Here is an 18,721-nt window from a genome sequence, read left to right as displayed (position 1 = left end):
TTCACTAGAGTCCTGGGTTAGCTCCAGGAAATAGTGGCAGCACCACACATGGTTTCTTCCTTTCATGTCAAAGCCGCTAGGAATCACAATCTGAGATTTCAAGGGAGTAGGAAAAACTAGCTTCCATTACATTTGAAATGAGGCTAATGAGAATAAAAAACCGCAGTTGTGAAAGGCTTCTATTCCATCGTTCGGTAAGACTCCCGAGACACTAACGGAAAAACATTAGGGTAAAGCATGAAATCACTGTCATGAGAATGTTAGGCATTAGGCGTAAGCAGAAGATTTCAGTCAATGTGACTGGCCTTTTGGCAGCAGCTGACATAAGACAGTTCTGCAGATGCCAAGCATTTTATCAATGAGTGGTCCAGTTGGGATCCTTTGTCTGGCGCCTGGTGCTTCGGCCAAGTCAGGAGGACGTTATCAGAGGCACAAAGTTCCAGGCAGTGGCCTGGGCTAGGAGGAGGGCGGATGGGGTAATCCAGGAGTATGGCTGTCCCCAGAGCCATTTCAAAACAAAACAAAAAAAGCCACCTAGACAAGGAAGAGAGTAAGCCAGGGAGGTGCAGTTAATCAAACTTGATATTGAAACAGTGTGATCATGCAGTCTTTCCTTCCAGTGGGTAGGTTATGGGCTTTATATTAAATTAATATCTCAGAATGGGGGCTGGTGCTTGTGTCTTAATTACAGGAATTAAATTATTTACCTTCACACTTAAAACAATTTATGCCGGTTTCCTCCGACTGCTTGGCCAGTAAATGTATCTGAGGCTGGGGATCTTTGTCCTAAGTGTCTTTCCCCATTTAAACTGTATCTTCATAATGTTTCCAATTTGCAAAAGCCCTGGTGTTCAAAAATCACTGGAAGAAACGCCGGACTGTGGGTGGCGGGTAATCCAACCCAGCATCAGGGCATTCCTGACCAAAGGGAAAAAATGCCTCTTGCCTGAGCCTTTCCGGATGAGGTCATTGTTTTCAGACAGCCTGTACCTAATATAAACGGGCTCAAAGTCCACGGCTTGCCTCAGACCAGTGTTTTGTCAGGGAACCACATCCAAAGCCATGAGGACTAGTCGGGCTGATAGTAAAAGGAACCTGCTCAGAGTTATAGTATTTTTGTTAAATCCTTGTTTTCAAAAAAGCAGTAAGTGCCCATCTGGTGAGACAATAATTCATTAAGTGAAAAAAGGAAGCAGAAGGCTTGGGAAGATCAGTCTCTTCTTTTTTGCCTCATGTGTTTGAGTTATTGTGAAATGACAGGACCAAAATCTGGATTCTGGATTGTGCAGAATGGAGGAAAATCCGAGGAACATTCTGGGCGTGTTTTAATGGCGGCTTCCCAGAAAGGATGATATTCTGCAGGTGTGATGTCAATGAACTGGTGTGTTCTTAAGAGTGGTCTTCAGAATCGGTAGGAGACAGAGTGGAGAGAAGGGGGTGAAGACTCTGTACACGAGGAAGGAGGTAGAATCATGCAGGAAACTTCTCGTTCTTCCTGAGTTGGCTGGGGCACACCCTCTGGGTGGCACACCCCTCTCTGGAGTCCAGCTCAGCCCACGAACTCCTGGGAGGAGAGCCAGGGCCCAAGACTTCCCTTTGAGGAGTGGATGCAGTCCTTCCATGGGTGCCCAGCCACCTGGTGAAGAAAAGCTGAAATCTTAGCTCTGAGATTTGTGTGTTTAGTTAATGACCTGGGAACAGACCCAGTTCATGGAGCCTCATCACATGGTTGAAGACAACCAAGGTTTGTTTGTTCATTTTGTAAACTGTGCTGCCTGGGGTAGACCATGTCTTCAAAGATGGGCAGAGTGCGGGGGCATTTCCGGTAGTTGAAATAGTTTTATGCTTAGTATGATACGTTAATACTCTATGCACATATTTTTTGTATAAAGTATGTATCTTCGATAGCAACATATTTAAAGATATTATTAATGGGGTTTTAAAATCAACAGGACTGTTTTGTAGTGGGAATCCAGCTAAATTAAATTAAATTGGGAGCGCCTGGGTGGCTCAGTCGGCCAAGGGTCTGCCTTCGGCTCAGGTCATGATCCCAGAGTCCTGGGATCGAGTCCCGCATCGGGCTCCCTGCTCAGCGGGGAGTCTGCTTCTTCCTCTCCCTCTGCCCCTCCCCCCATGCTGTTTCTCTCTCTCTCCCTCTCAAATAAAATCTTTTTAAAAAATAAATTAATTAAATTTAGATTGGTCTGTTGGAGCACTTTAAAAAGTGTCTTCAGTGACTGTGAGTGAACCCTGTGATCCCATTTCTGCTCCTGTGCTCTCTTTTTCTTTTATACCCCATTTCCATGACAATACTTCTCTGTTAACATAGCTCTGAGATGAATTCTTTCCTCCTTGGGATGTAGTTTTTGTGCCCCTGCATGGGGTATGCAGGGGCTTTGCGTTTGGACCCGTCCCTCATCCCTCGAATGCTTCCCTGATAGTTGTGTTTTGTGGGAGTTTGCTCCCTAGATAGGCTGGCTTCAGGAGGGGGCCAGCCTATCCTGCTCAGCATCCCAGGAACTGGCAGACAGCACCCCAACTTCAGAGGCGGCCCGGCACAGTCTTGCGGGCTACTCCACTGAAACCAGCAGACTGTGTCAGTTCATGCTGCTTCTTTTGATACTGGGCCCTTTAAGATAAGAGATTGTAACTTACTTTGATTTCGGGAGAACAGGCTAGCGCATAATTCCACGTAAGGCAGGTGCACACTCTGTACCGTCCCTTCCAAGCACTCTGCCCGCCGCCATTTACCGGGACCTCCAGGGAGCTGGCTTTTGCCTTCCTCCCCAGGACAGGTAAAACCGGGGAGCCGAGCTCTGCTGTGCCTCACGTGTTCACACTTGTCGAGAGGGACAGAGGAGCTGCAGGTTGGCACCCTCCGTGACTGATGAATAGTTCATGGTGACTTCTTGTCCCGGAAAACTTTCTCTGCAAATGAACCTTATTTTGAAAGACCGCTGATTTAGAACTCCGCGAATGTTCCGTATGCTTTATTGACCTGCTTTAGACATTTACTGGGAAGACAAAAGTTGACAAACTTCAGAATAATAAAACATAAAGCGGAGAGGGGCCCCGTGTGGGCAGTCAGCTGACTCTTTCGAAACTTGTTCCCTCTTATTTTTTCTAAAGGGTAACATCACCTGATGTTATAAAAGGCCTCTAGATGCTCTAATAATCTCTGGGCTCTCCTCAAAGATAGAATCTGAATTTTAATGATAATACTGTGCATCTTAATTAGTATTAATGTATTACTAGTATTTAGAGTTGGAAACTCTGATTCGATGGCTTTTCCTAAGTGAAAGGGATAAAATTAGAATATCTCAAGATGTCTGCATGTCTCTATTTGAATAAAGCCCTCTGTTTTCCCTGCACTGTAAAAAGAGTGGATTTTGGTTTTGATTTTCAGGAAAGATAGGGCAGGTTTTAGAAAGTCTTACATGACAGATTGTAAGTAAACAGAGTAAGCCATATATCTGATTATATTCTTTTGAGGTCAAACTGGAAAAAAATAATCTTTCAAAAGAATTTCATTTCTTTTTTCTGTTTTTCGACTACTTGTTCTTTCTACTCCATGGCATATTTTTAAGGGATTTGGAGTCTTTCCACTCGCTTCCAGCTGGAATTTACAGAGAGTGTATCTCTAGAACATTCAACAGTTGACTTGAATCTCGGTCATAATTAAATTGGAAGGCTGGCAGATTATTCTGAGACTCAAAAACAGGCACACCTTATGTTTGGAGCATAAGGACTTTCACTACTCTGCATTGTTTTAAAAGTATTCTCCGTTGGGAAAATTGACGACATGTTTCAATTACCTACTTTTTAAATAGAAGGATATTCTGAATGGATCTATAATGAACAAGCTTGACCACTCTTAAATTTTGTCTCTTATTCCTGTAGCTGGGTCCCTGATGCTTTAAAGCTTTAATAAAGCTTTCCCTGCTCCCCTGTCCCTCTTTAACGAGTACATCATTCTGTCCTTTTTCTCCTCACCCACCTTGAAAGCATTAGCTACTAAGATGACTGTTGATTTACTACCTTCTGCTCTAAACGATATGCTTAGAGCTGGTGTTTGCATATAATTAATAGTAATTTAGGTGTACGAGACACCCAGCCTTCTCCTTTATATTAAAATCTAACTGCTGGGGCGCCTGGCTGGCTCAGCTGGTGGAGCATGCGATTCTTGATCTCAGGGTTGTGGGTTCCAGCCCCACGTTGGGTGTGGAGGTTACTTAGAAATAAAATCTTTAAAAAAAATCTGATGGTTGACATGTACTTCTCCGTCATAACATACACTTTAAGGGTTGGGGTGACCATCAGGATACCAACTCAGAATACTGGGACTGGGATTTTGCAAGACGTACCTCTAAATGCCATTCCCTTCCAAAAAGGGGGGAAAAATGCAATGTGCTGACGAGCAGTCCTTTTAGATTTCATCTGAGAGAATGGAATGCTGGACAGGTTTTTCTGCTTTAAGAGGCCGTCGCAGCTGCCACTGTAAATGAGCTCTGCCAAGGTCAGTGACCAGTGGGTCAATTAGAGCATGACATTGCCAGGGACATGCCCAAGCAGTGGGAGCAGGCTGCGGGAGCACTGGCTACCAGGTTTTCACAGAACAGTCAACAATAGAATGAGCTTTGAGAGGGCTTGTCCCCATCTCCCCTCCTTGTTCCTGTCTCCCCCCGCCCCCCCACTGCAGTCGATGCTTGCAGGCTCCCTCTCCTTCTGACTGCACCACGGTACCTTGACCACCCTCAAAGAGCATGTATCTTGAAGATCTTAATGGAATAGAAACTCCCTGAGCCTGGTATTACTCTTCTTTATAATACTTTTCATGGGACTCACACCTCATGCTAACACGTGAATTGAAGTGGTAGACAGCTAGAAGGTGAACTGGACTGCACAGTGCCCTTAGGAAATAGGTCACCACATTAGGGGAGTGTTATTATTTTGTGGAAAGCCCATCTCTTGACTCTTTTTAAATGATTTAAATGGTCTGTTTTCCCGATTTTTCCTATGTAAGGTGTTGTTGGCGACGTGAACCCTCAAATCCAGGTACAGATGCATGAGTTTAATTAGCCATTTTGCTTCTGAGGCTCGTGGCCTCACCCAAGTCTTTATTATTATTATTTTTTTAACTTTAAAGGAACTCTCTAATACTGTGTCTCTCTAATTGGTAGCTTCCTCAGGGAGGGTCTGCTGATGTGTCCTAGAGCCCTCCCTGGACTTGTCATTAAAGCAGCTCATTAATGTTCTGTTTGTTATCATTAATTTACTAAGCATCTTTCAGCAGGTGGCAGGCACTGTGCTAGGTACCGTGCAGAATAAGTCTCTGTCATTTGGAAACCATAATCTTGGAAGGATCACTGGCATTATGTGCCAAAGATGAGCTGAGCAAGTCACCTACATGACAAGTTAATAAGCTCCCGAGCAGGGTGAAGAATGCAAGTATAGGACTATAAGATGTTAGGGGAGATAGTCACCACAGGAGACAAGGATGCTGGCTAGGGAAGGCCCAGGGCTCCTTGGGATAGAGATGAGCCCAGTGGTTTCAAGGGGCACAATCTGACCACCGTTCATATCTCACCGTGGCTCCAGCATGGAGGAAGGTTGCCTCTTGTTCTCCGGAACCATCTCCGCAGGGGCCAGAAGGGATTGGGGATTTATTTTCCCCTTGCTAAAATGGTATTCTCCGGTGAATTTCAAAGTTATTTTTTCTAATGTAAACCTTTCATTTCAGACTTGCAGAAGGAAAGCAGGTCCCCTCTGGACATGGTGTCAAGCTCTTAAGCTCTAGAGGAAGAGAGATTTGGTTCCCATCATGGCTTTGATATCTACTAGCTGTGTAAACTTGGGCAAGTGTCTTAAGTTCTCCAAGCCCGTTTCCACATCTGTAAAATGGAGCTAATAGTACTACCTGCTTTATAAGATCATGAGTATTAAATGAGTAGGTTTATGTTTATAAAATCCACAACACAATACCTTACTTGTAATAATGAATGACTTACATAATTACCAGTTATAGCTCCACCTGAGAAGTGTAGATGCTTCCAAATTATTTATTTTGTTGAATAGTGCCTTGGAATCCAAGACCTTGATTCTAGTTTGCTTATTTTTATTTTTTTTAATTTTTATGTGTGTATTTTATTTTTAATTATACAAATCACATAAGAATAAGATTTCGCTGTAAAATTTCAAACAGTATATTAATGGCAAAAACTTCCTTTGACCACCATCCAAAACTACGGGGTACTACTATTATCAGTTTTATTTATTCATTTTATTTTCATTAAAGTAATTCATGTTCCTAGTTTTACAAATGAAATAGTGTCTTCTCCCATGAACAGGAGACAAAGGAATGAAAGCCAAGGATTCTAGAGTTTTTCTGGCCTGACTCCCTAAGATGACCTGTCCCTCCCTGTTGCTCAGTGTGGCTCTTTATTTATCTATTTCATAGTTTCTTCTGACACATGACACATTACGGTTTTTGAAAGTTTGGGGTGCCACTTCTAACCTTTATGTTTTAGATATTATCTATTGTCAAGAGCAAAGAAGAGTTCATTAAATCCTGACCTTCCTTTGTAGTAAATCAATAGATAACGTCTACCATGAAAAAAATATCAAGAGATGGCCATTGAAGCATCTTATTTAGGGAGATGGAATTAAGTACCAGAATAAACAGCTAAAAAAAGTTGAAGGAGGTTGCCTCCTCTGCTTTATTCCATTTCCACCTACAGGGAAAGGGACCTTCCCGCTTGGCACAGCACCTCATGTCATTTTCAGCAGGCATCCGTGAGGATTAGTTTCCGGGCAGAGAGAAGATGAGGAGGGGGAATGGAAGTGTAACTCCTTCTTGTAAAGACTGTCAGTCCTGTTCAGTCTTATCCTTCATCCCTGCGTTCAGTGGTACCTGGTGCCCCCAATACCAGATCCTTCCTGGTTTGCCCCAGTAGACACCTCTCCCTCCAGCTTAACTTACAGCCTTCCCACTCTTTGCAGGTATCATCCATTCACTTTCTAGTTTCCAGAACTGCATCCACATCTCATGTCTGCAGGTATTCCTCTCTTATTCTTTTGGGGTTTTGTGAAGATGCAGAGATAAACACATGATCAAAGCACTATGTTTAACCAGAAGCTTGAAGTTTTGGCACTCAATTACTGCCTTATACTCTAACTATCCCCCATTTTATTTTCTTTCCTTCAGCAGAATTATAAGTTCTTTGATATTAGAAACTATGATTTTTATATCTTTCAGAAATTTCCATCATGAGCACGTGGTAGGTGCTCACTAAATCAAATTGATTAGCTATTTATCTTTTGTTCTTTGGCTGGCAAGGGACATTTATATATACTACCTTTAGCAATATAGTCGCGTTAAAACCATGTCACTAAAAAAATTCCAACTTTTTCATTTTTGCCTTTAAGATTTCAAGGAAATATAAGAATTAGCAGTCAGTATTTTCAGGCAGGGTAAACTTGTATCAATTACCTATTGCTGCCTTATACCCATCCCAATTCAGAAACTTAAAACAATGATCATTTATTATGTTTCATGAGTCTGCATACCGAGGGTCCGATGCTTTCTATGCCATTAGTGGGCAGTTTGGCAGACTTACTCACGTGTTTGGAGGTAGCTCTGCTCTCTGCATCTCTCCTCCTCCTCTTGGGACCAGCAGGTTGTCCCAGGCATGTCCTCATCACAGGAAAAGAGAAGGACGAGAGAAGCACAAACATGCATGATCCCTTGAGGCTCAGAACTGACACACCGACACGTCCTCCTTACTCTTCAGGCCAGAGCAAGTCACGTGGTCAAGCCCAGTCTCAAAGTAAGCGGACATCGGAAAGTGACATGGCAAAGGACTTGGCTACAAGGAAGGATTAGTTAGGGTTACTGATGCAGTCTGTCCTATGTCATAGCAGTAGCATTGGTAAGAATGAACCCTTCCTGACACCAAAATAAAGGTCTATGCCCCGTTAACCCGACAGAACTTTTATTTTTTTATTTTTAAGAAGAGAAAGATAGGGGCGCCTGGGTGGCTCAGTCATTAAGCGTCTGCCTTCGGCTCAGGTCGTGATCCCGGGACCCTGGGATCGAGCCCCGCATCGGGCTCCCTGCTCCGCAAGGAAGCCTGCTTCTCCCTCTCCTACTCCCCCTGTTTGTGTTCCCTCTCTCGCTATGTCTCTCTCTGTCAAATAAATAAATAAAATCTTTAAAAAAAAAAAAAGAGAAGAGAAAGATAATTTTAACCCACAGGGACCTTACTAACCATACTTGAGGAAATGATCTACAGATGAAGCCAATGAATAAAATGTATGTAGAGCAGAAAAGCTAAGAAAGAGAAGTTTGAATACTTTGTGTGACTAGCCTAAAGCAAACTCTTTGTAAACGACAAGATAACTATTTTAGCCTTTGTCAGCCAAATGGTCTTTCTTGCAACTCACCGTGATTGTAACACAGGAACAGCTGTGGGTAATACAGAAATGAATGGAAATGACTGGGTTCCAGTAAAACTTTGCAAAGACAGACGGTAGGCATTAGTGTAGGGACTACTGTAGAGCTAGAATATTGAAGGAAATAAGAAGGAGTCAGCTAAGGAAGGCTTTTTGAAAAAGGAACAACTATCTTGAAGGCAGTAAAGATTAATTTAGCTTAACAAGATATGTTTTAGAGAAGTCAGTAAAACCTGTATGGTCATTCAATAGATACATTTCCCAACAGGTTAATGTGGTTCAGGCAGAGTGAAAACTCCACACTCGACAACGGTATTACTCGCTACAAATCATTTCTGCCTCTAAAAGCCTGTTTGAAAACATGCTTACTAGGAATGTTAATGTTTTTGTTTAGCTGGAGAATGGGGGGGGGGGGAGGTTTAGAAATAAAGGACAAGAAATACCTAATTAAAAGATTTGATTTTATGCCACTTTAAAAATTGTATTCGACCAATGTGACCCAGATTTGTATAAGGGAACTAAGGGGATTAATAAGGATGATTTATTTTTAACTGTTAAGAATATGCAGGATACAAGTGGGCATTTTTCCACCTCAGGTGTATTTCATTTAGAATTACTTAGCAATCTTCATGGTTTTTTTCCCCTATATTTGAAGATAGAAAAAAAAACCCCTCAGAATACTGTTGGGAAATAAAGGGTCTTTCTTCCTCAGAATCTTCAGTACCTGTTTATTCATTTACATTCAGCCTGTCAGTAGCCTGTACTTGGGTAGATTTCTGCTCATTAAACCCAGATACAGAAGTTTGGAGTGTAGCTTTTTGGAAGGTGGGAGCAAAGAATGCCCTTTGGATAAGAGTCTCAATTCTATTAAATGTTTCCTAAAGCTTCATATCTTTCTTGAGTGTTTGTTTCTTGTTTTTTCTGTCCTTGTGGAAGATGTCAAAATATACATGGAAGGTGGGGACTGTAAGGTATTGTTCGATTTCACTCATTTCGCAGTTATTTTTTGAGCTCTTGCTTCGTGCCAGTTACTGTCCTAGGACCTGGAGTTACCACAGTTGAAAGAGCTGATCTCTCCCTTCATGGCACGCACGGGCTGGCTACGGACACGTGGACCACAGCATGTCAGCCTGCCCCCCGGGAATCCCAGGGGGGAGGGAACCAACCTCCTTCAGAAGTTAAGAGGGATTTTTTCCCAAGGTAAATGAACTCCCTCCTGATTTTATATACCTTTGATTAAAATCAAACTGCACCTTAAAAGGATCTAGAATTCTCTTCATAGTCATTATACCTGAGGTTGGCAATAAAATTAAAAGAAATCCTTGGGAGGTTTTGAGAACACAATCATTAAAATTCCCTGAGTTTCTTGGAAAAACACCATTTTCCCAGGTAACATAATCATGTAAGTTCACTCTCACTGTTTCTGATTATTATCTTACATCCTTATGTAAGATACATTTGTATACATGTTTTCCTTCTTTCCTTGGAAAGTTCTCTTTCCTCTATGTCAGTTACTTTCCTAATGTTTTGTGTTGAATTGTCCCCTGCAAAACGTGTTGAGTCCTAACCCTCAGCGCCTGTGAATGTAACTCTATTTGGCTGTAGGGTCTTTGCAGATGGTCAAGGTAAGTTCAGGTCACTGGGGTGGGCCCTGATTCAGGATGACTGATGTCCTTATAAAAATGGGAAATTTGGACACAGAGAGACACAGAGGTAAAATGATGTGAAGACTCAGGGAGAAGACAGCCATCTACGAGCCAAGGAACACCTGAGGCCACCAGGAGCCAGGGGTGAGGTGGGGTATAGATTGTCCCTCTCAGCTCTCGGAAGGAACAAACCGTGCTGACACCTTGAGCTCAGACTTCTAGCCTCCAGAACTGGAAGACAATACATTTCTGTCATTTAAGCGAATCAATTTGTGCTACTCTGTTAAGGCAGCCCCAGGAAGCGAAAACATTTACCTAATGCATAAAGTCATTGTGAGCATTACAGAGCTGACGTATATAAATAAATGTGCACCATAGTGACTGTCACACAGGATTGTTTTATGACAGTGTGGGCTTCAGCCTGGGTGGTACCAATGTGGGGCCATCTACCCAATGATGACTGCTCTCCAATGACCATGGATACCTAGGCACCCCTGAGACACAGGGAACATCTGGTTATCACCAAGCAGATAAAGAGGACTTGCTATGGTCACGTGAGAACCACAGAGAGAGCTGTGTGTTCACATGGCAAGGGAGCCACAGAGAAGCTGCAAGAAGGATCGGGGCCAAGACATGCCAAGAAACTTTCTAGGATCCAGCCTTCCCATTAACTTGCAGATGTTCTCTCTCTTTATGAAGAAGAACTATGTTTAGTCCCTTTATATTTAGTCTTCAGAGCATTCATATAAATTTCTGACTTGGAAGATTTGGTTGTTGTTTTCCTCCCTCCTTCATACCCATATTCACATTAAGACTAACAATAATTAAGATAGCTAAAAATATATACATATACATCCTACATGCTGCAGTGTATATATATGTATACATTCTACATCCTACAAAAGCTGTTAATCCATACTTTATATAAAGACATATACTTCACAAAAGAGGATATCCAAAATGGCCAATAAGCATATGGAAAAAGTCTCACCATCATGAGTCCTCAAAATGCAAGTTAAAACCCCAATGAGATACCATTATTCATCTATCAGAATGGCTAAAATTAGAAGGACTGATAGCACTAAGTCTTGGTGAGGATATGCAACGACTGGAATTCTGCAGTGCTGGTGGGAGTCGGAACCGAACCAATCACTTTGGAAAAGTGTTGGCTAGTACCTTCAAAAGCTAACACACGCCTACTCTACCCTAGGTGTATACTCAAGAGAAATGAGTGTGTATGTCCACGAGTGGACACATACAGTAATATTCATAGCAGTTTTATTCATAATAGGCCCAACCTGGAAAAACCCAAATGCCCCAAAACAGGAAAATGGGTAAATTAGTTGTGGTTGTGGCGTACTGTTTAAAGGGATATTACCCAGGGTGGGAAGAGCTACTGATACACACAACATGGATGAATCGAACAGGCATAATGCCTGTGGCAAAAGGAGCCACAGAAGAAGAGTATATACTGTGTGAATTATCTCGAGGTTCAAAAGCAAGCAAAACATCTCCTATGATAAGTCAGAATAGCGGTTACCTGGAGGAAGGGGGTTGCAGTCTTGACTAAATACAAAGGAACAAACTGGGATGCTAAGAATGTTCTAGATCTTGATCTGGGAGGCAGTTACATGGTTGTACACATGTAAAAATTCACTGAGCTCTGTTCATGAGATTTGTGAACTTTACCATAGATGTATTTCAATAAAAAATTTAACATTAGAAAGTACATTTCTAATTTAAATGACATGGGAAAAATTCTGATAAACAAAAGTTGTGAATTGCACATGTAACGTGATATGAACTACATAAAAAATTTCATGGGAGAAACTGAAAGACTATACTGACATATTAACAATGGTTTATGGATGGTAGGATCGTGTTACTTTATAGTTTTCAGTGTTTCTCAAATTTTCTCTAATGAAGTATATCAGAAATGGAAATATCAGAAAATCAAATGGAAGAAACTATAGCTAAGAAAATATGTGACATAACTTGACCCTCAATTATAAATCAAGTTTGCAATTTTAGGGGTGAATTAGCAACTCAGACAGGTGAATTCACAGGGTTGTGGGGTTACAGAGGGCTTTGCAGGGCAGTAAACCCAAGGGGGAGGGACAGTGTGGAGGGAAGGATGGTTGAAATCAGGAATGGTGGGTGGTCAGTTAAGCTAGTGTGATGTCTCTTTCAGCCTGGTCTGACTTTGTTTCTATCCACTCTATGGATTCTCTGGACCTTCAAGTTATCTAATTGCTTTTTCTATGACTCTAACATGATGATCTTTTAAACCATTTGTAATTTGTATTTTTAAAAAGCTCCTTTTCTATCCTTTTACATCCTTAGGCATTACCATTTGCTCGGTTCTCTATTTTGAGGCTGCCTTCCCCCCACCCTCCGCTCTGCTTCTCCATATGCCAATGTGAGTTTAAAAATTGTGCCAAGCAATTCTCTCCTTCTGAAAAAATAAATAAATAAGAGAACCACAGAAACACACACACACACACACACACACACCTCCAAATGATCCATCTGTCCTGTTGAAGACATCCACCACCCACTTCATCCTGGTACAGGCTATTTTTGTTTGCTTTGTCTTGAGAGCTCCTATATTGGAAGGCTTTATAGAGTACTTTGGTTTCCACCAGAAAATGAAAAGCAAGGCACTTTGTTTTTCTATTTTATACCTATTGCAGGGCTGTGCACAAAGAGATATTCAATAAATGCTGATTGAATTGCCTTTATACAGATCATGGTCTATGCTACATTTGGATTTTCCTGGGCACAGTTTTACTGATGGGTGCACATTTATAATTATGAAGTGGATTGTGGAAAGGGTAATATTCATTAGAATCCAATATTTTTCTAAATCTGTTCTCTGCAAACCTGTATCCTCTTAGGTGAGTTTAATTACTAGATTTTCAAATTATCTGTGATGAATTGGAGGATGAATTGAAGTCTTCTGTGAGTTTTGTTTTTTTTTTAACTGCTTCTCTTCTTGGCAAGATAAGTAATAGCATTATGCTATGTTACTGGAAATTTTAATCAATAAAATGCAAGTGTCTTTAATTAGAATGCTAGGAAATACTGCTGAGTTGGATCATTTTGTTAATGCAATGAGCTGAGAGGTTCAAGCATTTATGCACAAAGGGTCAGTTAGAGTAAATTGAGTCTAGATGGGCAATTCTAATATTTTTCCCAGATAACCTACAAGAAGATTCGTTTCAAGGTCCAATGTTCATAAATATTTGTGAAGCATCTCCCCTGAAGCAAACACAGAAATGGAGAAGGCCACCTTTGCTTTCAAGAAATTCATGGTCCAGTGATTTTTTTTTTCTCTTTCATCTATTCCTATGGCTCCAGCCTTCACTTTGGTGGACCCTGCCAAAGGTACAGCTCCAGCTTTGACTTTTCCACTGAGACTCAGAGGCACATCCCATTTGCCTGCTAGACACTACTTTGTAGATATTATGATGACATCTTAAACTCATTATTTTAGCTGAAATTAGTTCATTATCAACAAAACTCAATCTCTTTCCTGTGTCTCTTGTCTCAGTGGCTGTACTTTTTTTTTCCCCTGGTCACTCAGGCTGTATTCTTTGGAGTTCTAACCAAACCCCTCATATCACAGATTTATTTCCTCCTTAGTAAGTATCCACATCTTTGTATTCGGGCCATTTGTCCTTTGGAGTCAGCTGGTAAAAACACTGCTCATCCTCAGTGTGGTTGGGTGTATGAATCCATGCAAGAAAGGGATGGCTCCATGAGGTACTCTCTATTTGTGGGAAGATGTTAGAACTGTCTTGTGTTCCTTATATACTAACAATTTGTCTTACTCCACTTGCCCCATGGTTAGTCAAGCTTATCTGTCTCTCTTCCTATCTCAACCTGGGCTAGGTGCTCTCCTTGTCTTCCTTCTCCCACATGCTGATGCATAATTGACTCCTTTCCCATTCCCACTTCCCTTTTCGATTCAGTCCTTCCAGAGACAGACAGCTCTTCTTCCCCCAAGAACTGCCCCTTCTAATTTGGCACAGTCTGAAGTCTTCCTATCAATACTGCCCACCCAGGCAGCCCCCCAAATCATGGCCTGCCCCAATCAATGACATGGTATCAACAGCAGTAAGCTTTCAGACTCCAAAAGTAGGGATTGCATTTGCTATCAGTTCCAAAGTTCATGGAATGGGTGTTTACCGTGAGGTAATAACACCCAGATTATGATTTATAGCATATTAGAGAGAAGCTATGCTTCTTGCATCGGGGGAAGTATTAGAGGTAAAACTTAACAGGGAAACATGGATGAATTTCAAAAACATGCTGAGCAGAAGAAGCTAGAGGCGAAGGGGTACAACCTGGATAATCTATGTTTATGAAGTTCTAGAATGTGCCAAAATGGTGATCAGAACAGTGGTTGTCTCTGGTGTGGAGGTGGGCATAACTGGGAAGGAGCACAAAGAACTTTCTGTGGGTATGGAAGTATTCTATATCTTGATAGAGATGTGGGTTACACGGGTGAATGCATTTGTCAAAACTCATTGACTTGTACACCTAAGATCTATGCTTTTCACAGTATGTAAATTAGACCTTAATTTTATAAAAGAAACAAAAAGTTTAGGGAAAAATTACAGAGTAATATGTATAATAGGATCCTACTAGTGATTAAAGATAAAAGATTATATAATGTGGATATAAGCAATAATATAATGGAGAAAGGACATGTTCTATTTGTGGCATGGAAGAAAATGTGAGAGACTGCTCTGAAAGTGCTACTGGTGTTACACACTTAAGATTGGGAACACACGGACGCTTATGCGGTGGCTCAGAGCAGAGATGCCATAATTAAAACCCGATTTTACAAATGAGAAGGTATGACTCTTTTATGTGAAAACTGCCAACGCTTCTCAAAATCTTGCACCCCACCACCTTCTGCCAGGTCCTGAAATAAATCATAGCTGTTTGGTTTAAGCTCAGTGGGTGGAGGGTTTACACCAAGGTTTGAAATAACTTATACACAGGTCCCAGACTGCTGACCCACAGGCATGGTCGGCCTGTAAGCATGTGTGTGTGTGTTGGGTGGGTGGGTGGGTGGGGAGCGATAGAGACAGTTGGGCTTTTTTTGTTTTGTTTTTTTTTAGCTAGTTGCAAATGTTTGAAATTTGGGAGATTTCACATAAAAATCTGAACATCTGGTAATACTTGGCCTGCATTCCAAACTAGCAATAATTGTCTGAATCTGAGTAGTGGCTTCTTCTTTAGGGAGGGACTATACTTTACACATATCCTAACACTCACAAGTATCTCAGGATCAACATACGGCCTCAAATGTTGTTTTAATTTCTATTTTTAGTCCTATGAGTCTGATTTCCAGTCTTTGAGTTAGTATGTATAGAGCCCCTCCTAGGGACTAGGAACTGCCAGGGGCTTTAGTAGATACATAGAGGAGATACTATTATTATATCATTTATAGACAAAGTAACAAAGGTTGAAATAAGTGAAAAACTCACCTGAGGTTACCCAGTAGTATAAGTAGTGGAACCAGGATCTGAATGAGGTTTTCTTACTCCAGAGCCCAGGCATGCATTTACCCACCATATTGTTCTTCTTCTTTATGTAATTTTAACTTTGGTTCATCCATTATTTAGTACTTACCTCTGGTTAGTTGAGTTCTTATTAGTTTCCTTATGATTTATTTTGATGGACTAATCCCCGGTCTCCAAACTCTCTTGATTTTGCATCCTAGAGTTAAAAAAGTAAAACAACACATATTTATGTATATTATTTGCTGATAAACAATATACTTTACCTGTATTAATGTGTACATTCTAAAGCATGTGCATACTTTAAAATGTTAAAGAATGAGACCATATATATATGATCTAGAATTTTCTTTCCACATTGCAATAGATTATCTTTTAGCTATTGCATACCCTATTTTGACAAACATAGATGAAATGATGCCTAGATGATGATTCTTCTTGAAAGCATCTTTCACATCAGAGACTCCCAATATTGCATCCAGTATATTGTTCCTTCCAGATCAAGGGTGCCGTGAAAGTTACCAGACCATCTCAGACTATGGAGAGACAAGGGTATGTTCCCCTTTGTTAGAAAAATCGTTGTCCATCTGTAGCCACATTTAAAACACCGTGTTCTAAAACCTTTTATAGCCTTGAAATTCCAAATAGTCAGAGGCATCTTTTATTCGTATTACGTTCTTGGATCTGCCTTTGGGGAATTTAGGTTCTCTTCACACATCGAGTTCTGACTGTGGGTTTCGTTTCAAGGGGAGCCATGACCCTTGGGTCTCAGTTTCTCAGTCCGAGATGTGGGGGCTTTGTGTGGCATGTGTCACCCCCTCACCTCTCAGGATGGCTGCCATGATGAACACATTTATGGTTATAAAGTACTTGGACAAAAACAAGTGCTGAGAGAGGCAGTTAATACTGAACCAGGGTGAAAGGTGCCTGTGTGCCAAGTTTTCCCAGTGTTCTGACCCTCTGAAGAAAGAATGGCAGTCAGCAGACTGTTTGGAGGCATTTATTTTGTTCTTGCTCAAAGGTAATGCCATTTTATTTCTCTAAATAGAGTTGTTTATAGGTGGATGGATGGGCTCTTCCTTCCAAGACCTTCCCTGTCTCTTGACCTCCCTTCCCATCATCAGGTGTGTGATCTGAATGAAGCATTCTTCCAGAGCATCCTCTCTTTGGATTGTTCTTTTCTGCCTTCCCCTAATCTGCTTATTTTCTTGGTAAATTTTTTCCTTGAGGTTCAGATCGAACTTCGTATTTTCCATAATCCCACCAGCACCAGGCTGACTCAGTCTTTCCCTCCCATGCACTTTCATAATATCAGAGGATGGCATTGAGAGCATACTGGGGGAACACGTCTGACACCCCCTTTCCCCTCCCCCCACGGACTCCCTAAGGGAAATGCGTTTTTGTGTGCCACTGTTGGGAACGGAATAGAAATACATAATAATTGTCCATGTCAGAGGCGAAACCCAAGCCACTTGTCTTTTGGAAACACATTTTAAGACAGAGAATTAAGACGTGCCACTCACCATATCCAAAATCTCTAAGCCAAGCCCCCAACGTCTTACTGCTCTAACTCTACCCTGGGGTGGTATTTACCAAGTTGGGCTACAGTTGGGCAAATACACGCGTGCATCACCTGCTAATTTACGTGCCCTTTGAGGGCCCCTGTCTCATTCACTGTGAAGGCGGCTAACACCTGACCTGTTGTATTGTAGGTGCTCAGGAAATATTTGTAGCATGAAGATAGATCCCTTAAATGAAGGACGGTGAAAAGCCTGACACTGATTTTAATCAGGTGTTCTGTTCTGTTCCTTATCTATCGTGGATATTTCTTGTGACCATAAAGTACAAGGAGTTCCTCTTTGAAGTCCAAGTTTAAGTCCAGAGGTGAATGATGGCAAAAGACCTCAGTGAGCAGGAGGCCCTGCTTGCAGCACAGTCAGGAAATAGATTATTTGGGGATTGTTGACGTTTTCTAGTAAACTGACAGTGAGCATGAGGTTTGCCAGAGTGAGTCGGAGCTATTCCGTGGTGAGATAGATGAATTATAAATACTTCAAACTGTGTCACTGGAAACACCTCCCTCTGCATTTTTCCTCTGGGAGGGCTGGGAGGGGAGGCTGGGGCAGGCAGGCGCCACACACCTGCTCCGGGGCCCCTCCATCAGCGGATGTGCTGAGAAACGCTGACACCGGGGTTTCCGGGTCCACATTCAGCTATTTATCCCACCAGCAAGGACGGCTTGTCTCCTAATGACCAACCACCGGGACAGCTTCTTGTGGCCTCACCTGGCTTGGGCCTCACAGGCATGTGCCTGTCACTCCGTGCCTTCCAGGTCAGTGGAACTTAGATCAGCTCTGACCTGCAGGAAGAGAATCCCATCCCACATATGTAGGAATAGGAGATCTCAGGCTCATCAGTATAAAAGGTCTTTATTGTCCTCTCCCATTGAAGCAGTTAAGAATGACCAAAGTGTGTTTTGTCTTTGATAACCTGCCTTTTGCCCAGGTATTAGATACTCATGTTTCACACTGAGTTCGTACCGGGAATGGTCAAATTCTCTTTACAGGGCATTGAGCACCTAGTATGTGTGGGAGATATGTTGGATATAGGGTGACAAAGGCAAGACTCCTATCCCCCAGAAGCTTCGCAGCTAGCAGAGGAAATAAAAGTCTACAGATAACCGTATCACAGAGCAGGATATAAGAAATACCATGGGAGAACAAATAATGCAATATATGTTAAGAAAAAAAAAAAAAGAAGAAGAAGAAGAAGGTAGCAGGAGGGGAAGAATGAAGGGGGGGAAATCGGAGGGGTAGACAAACCACGAGAGACGATGGACTCTGAAAAACAAACTGAGGGTTCTAGAGGGGAGGGGGGTGGGAGGATGGGTTAGCCTGGTGGTGGGTATTGAGGAGGGCACGTTCTGCATGGAGCACTGGGTGTTATGCACAAACAATGAATCATGGAACACTACATCTAAAACTAATGATGTAATGTATGGGGATTAATATAAGAATAAAAAAAAAAAAGAAAAGAAATACCATGGGAGAGCTGCTACTTTGGGACAAGAAGGCAGGAATTGATTCTAGC

At 41.8% G+C, this 18,721-nt stretch overlaps 1 protein-coding gene across 1 annotated transcript in view; it reads left to right on the top strand.

Moving 5' to 3' along the window:
• The first annotated feature begins 1,570 nt into the window (after positions 1–1,570).
• The window catches only part of ABLIM1 (actin binding LIM protein 1), a 219,815-nt gene continuing 202,664 nt past the window's right edge, over positions 1,571–18,721 (top strand). Inside the window, exon 1 of the mRNA XM_044916163.1 lies at positions 1,571–1,744. Within this exon, the coding sequence (XP_044772098.1) occupies positions 1,687–1,744 (58 nt within the window). The 5' untranslated portion in view covers positions 1,571–1,686. The remainder of the gene's footprint in view (positions 1,745–18,721) is intronic.

This window comes from Neomonachus schauinslandi, chromosome 6 (assembly GCF_002201575.2).
Source record: "Neomonachus schauinslandi chromosome 6, ASM220157v2, whole genome shotgun sequence".
Taxonomy (NCBI): domain Eukaryota; kingdom Metazoa; phylum Chordata; class Mammalia; order Carnivora; family Phocidae; genus Neomonachus; species Neomonachus schauinslandi.
This window is presented reverse-complemented; position numbering and strand designations above follow the sequence as displayed.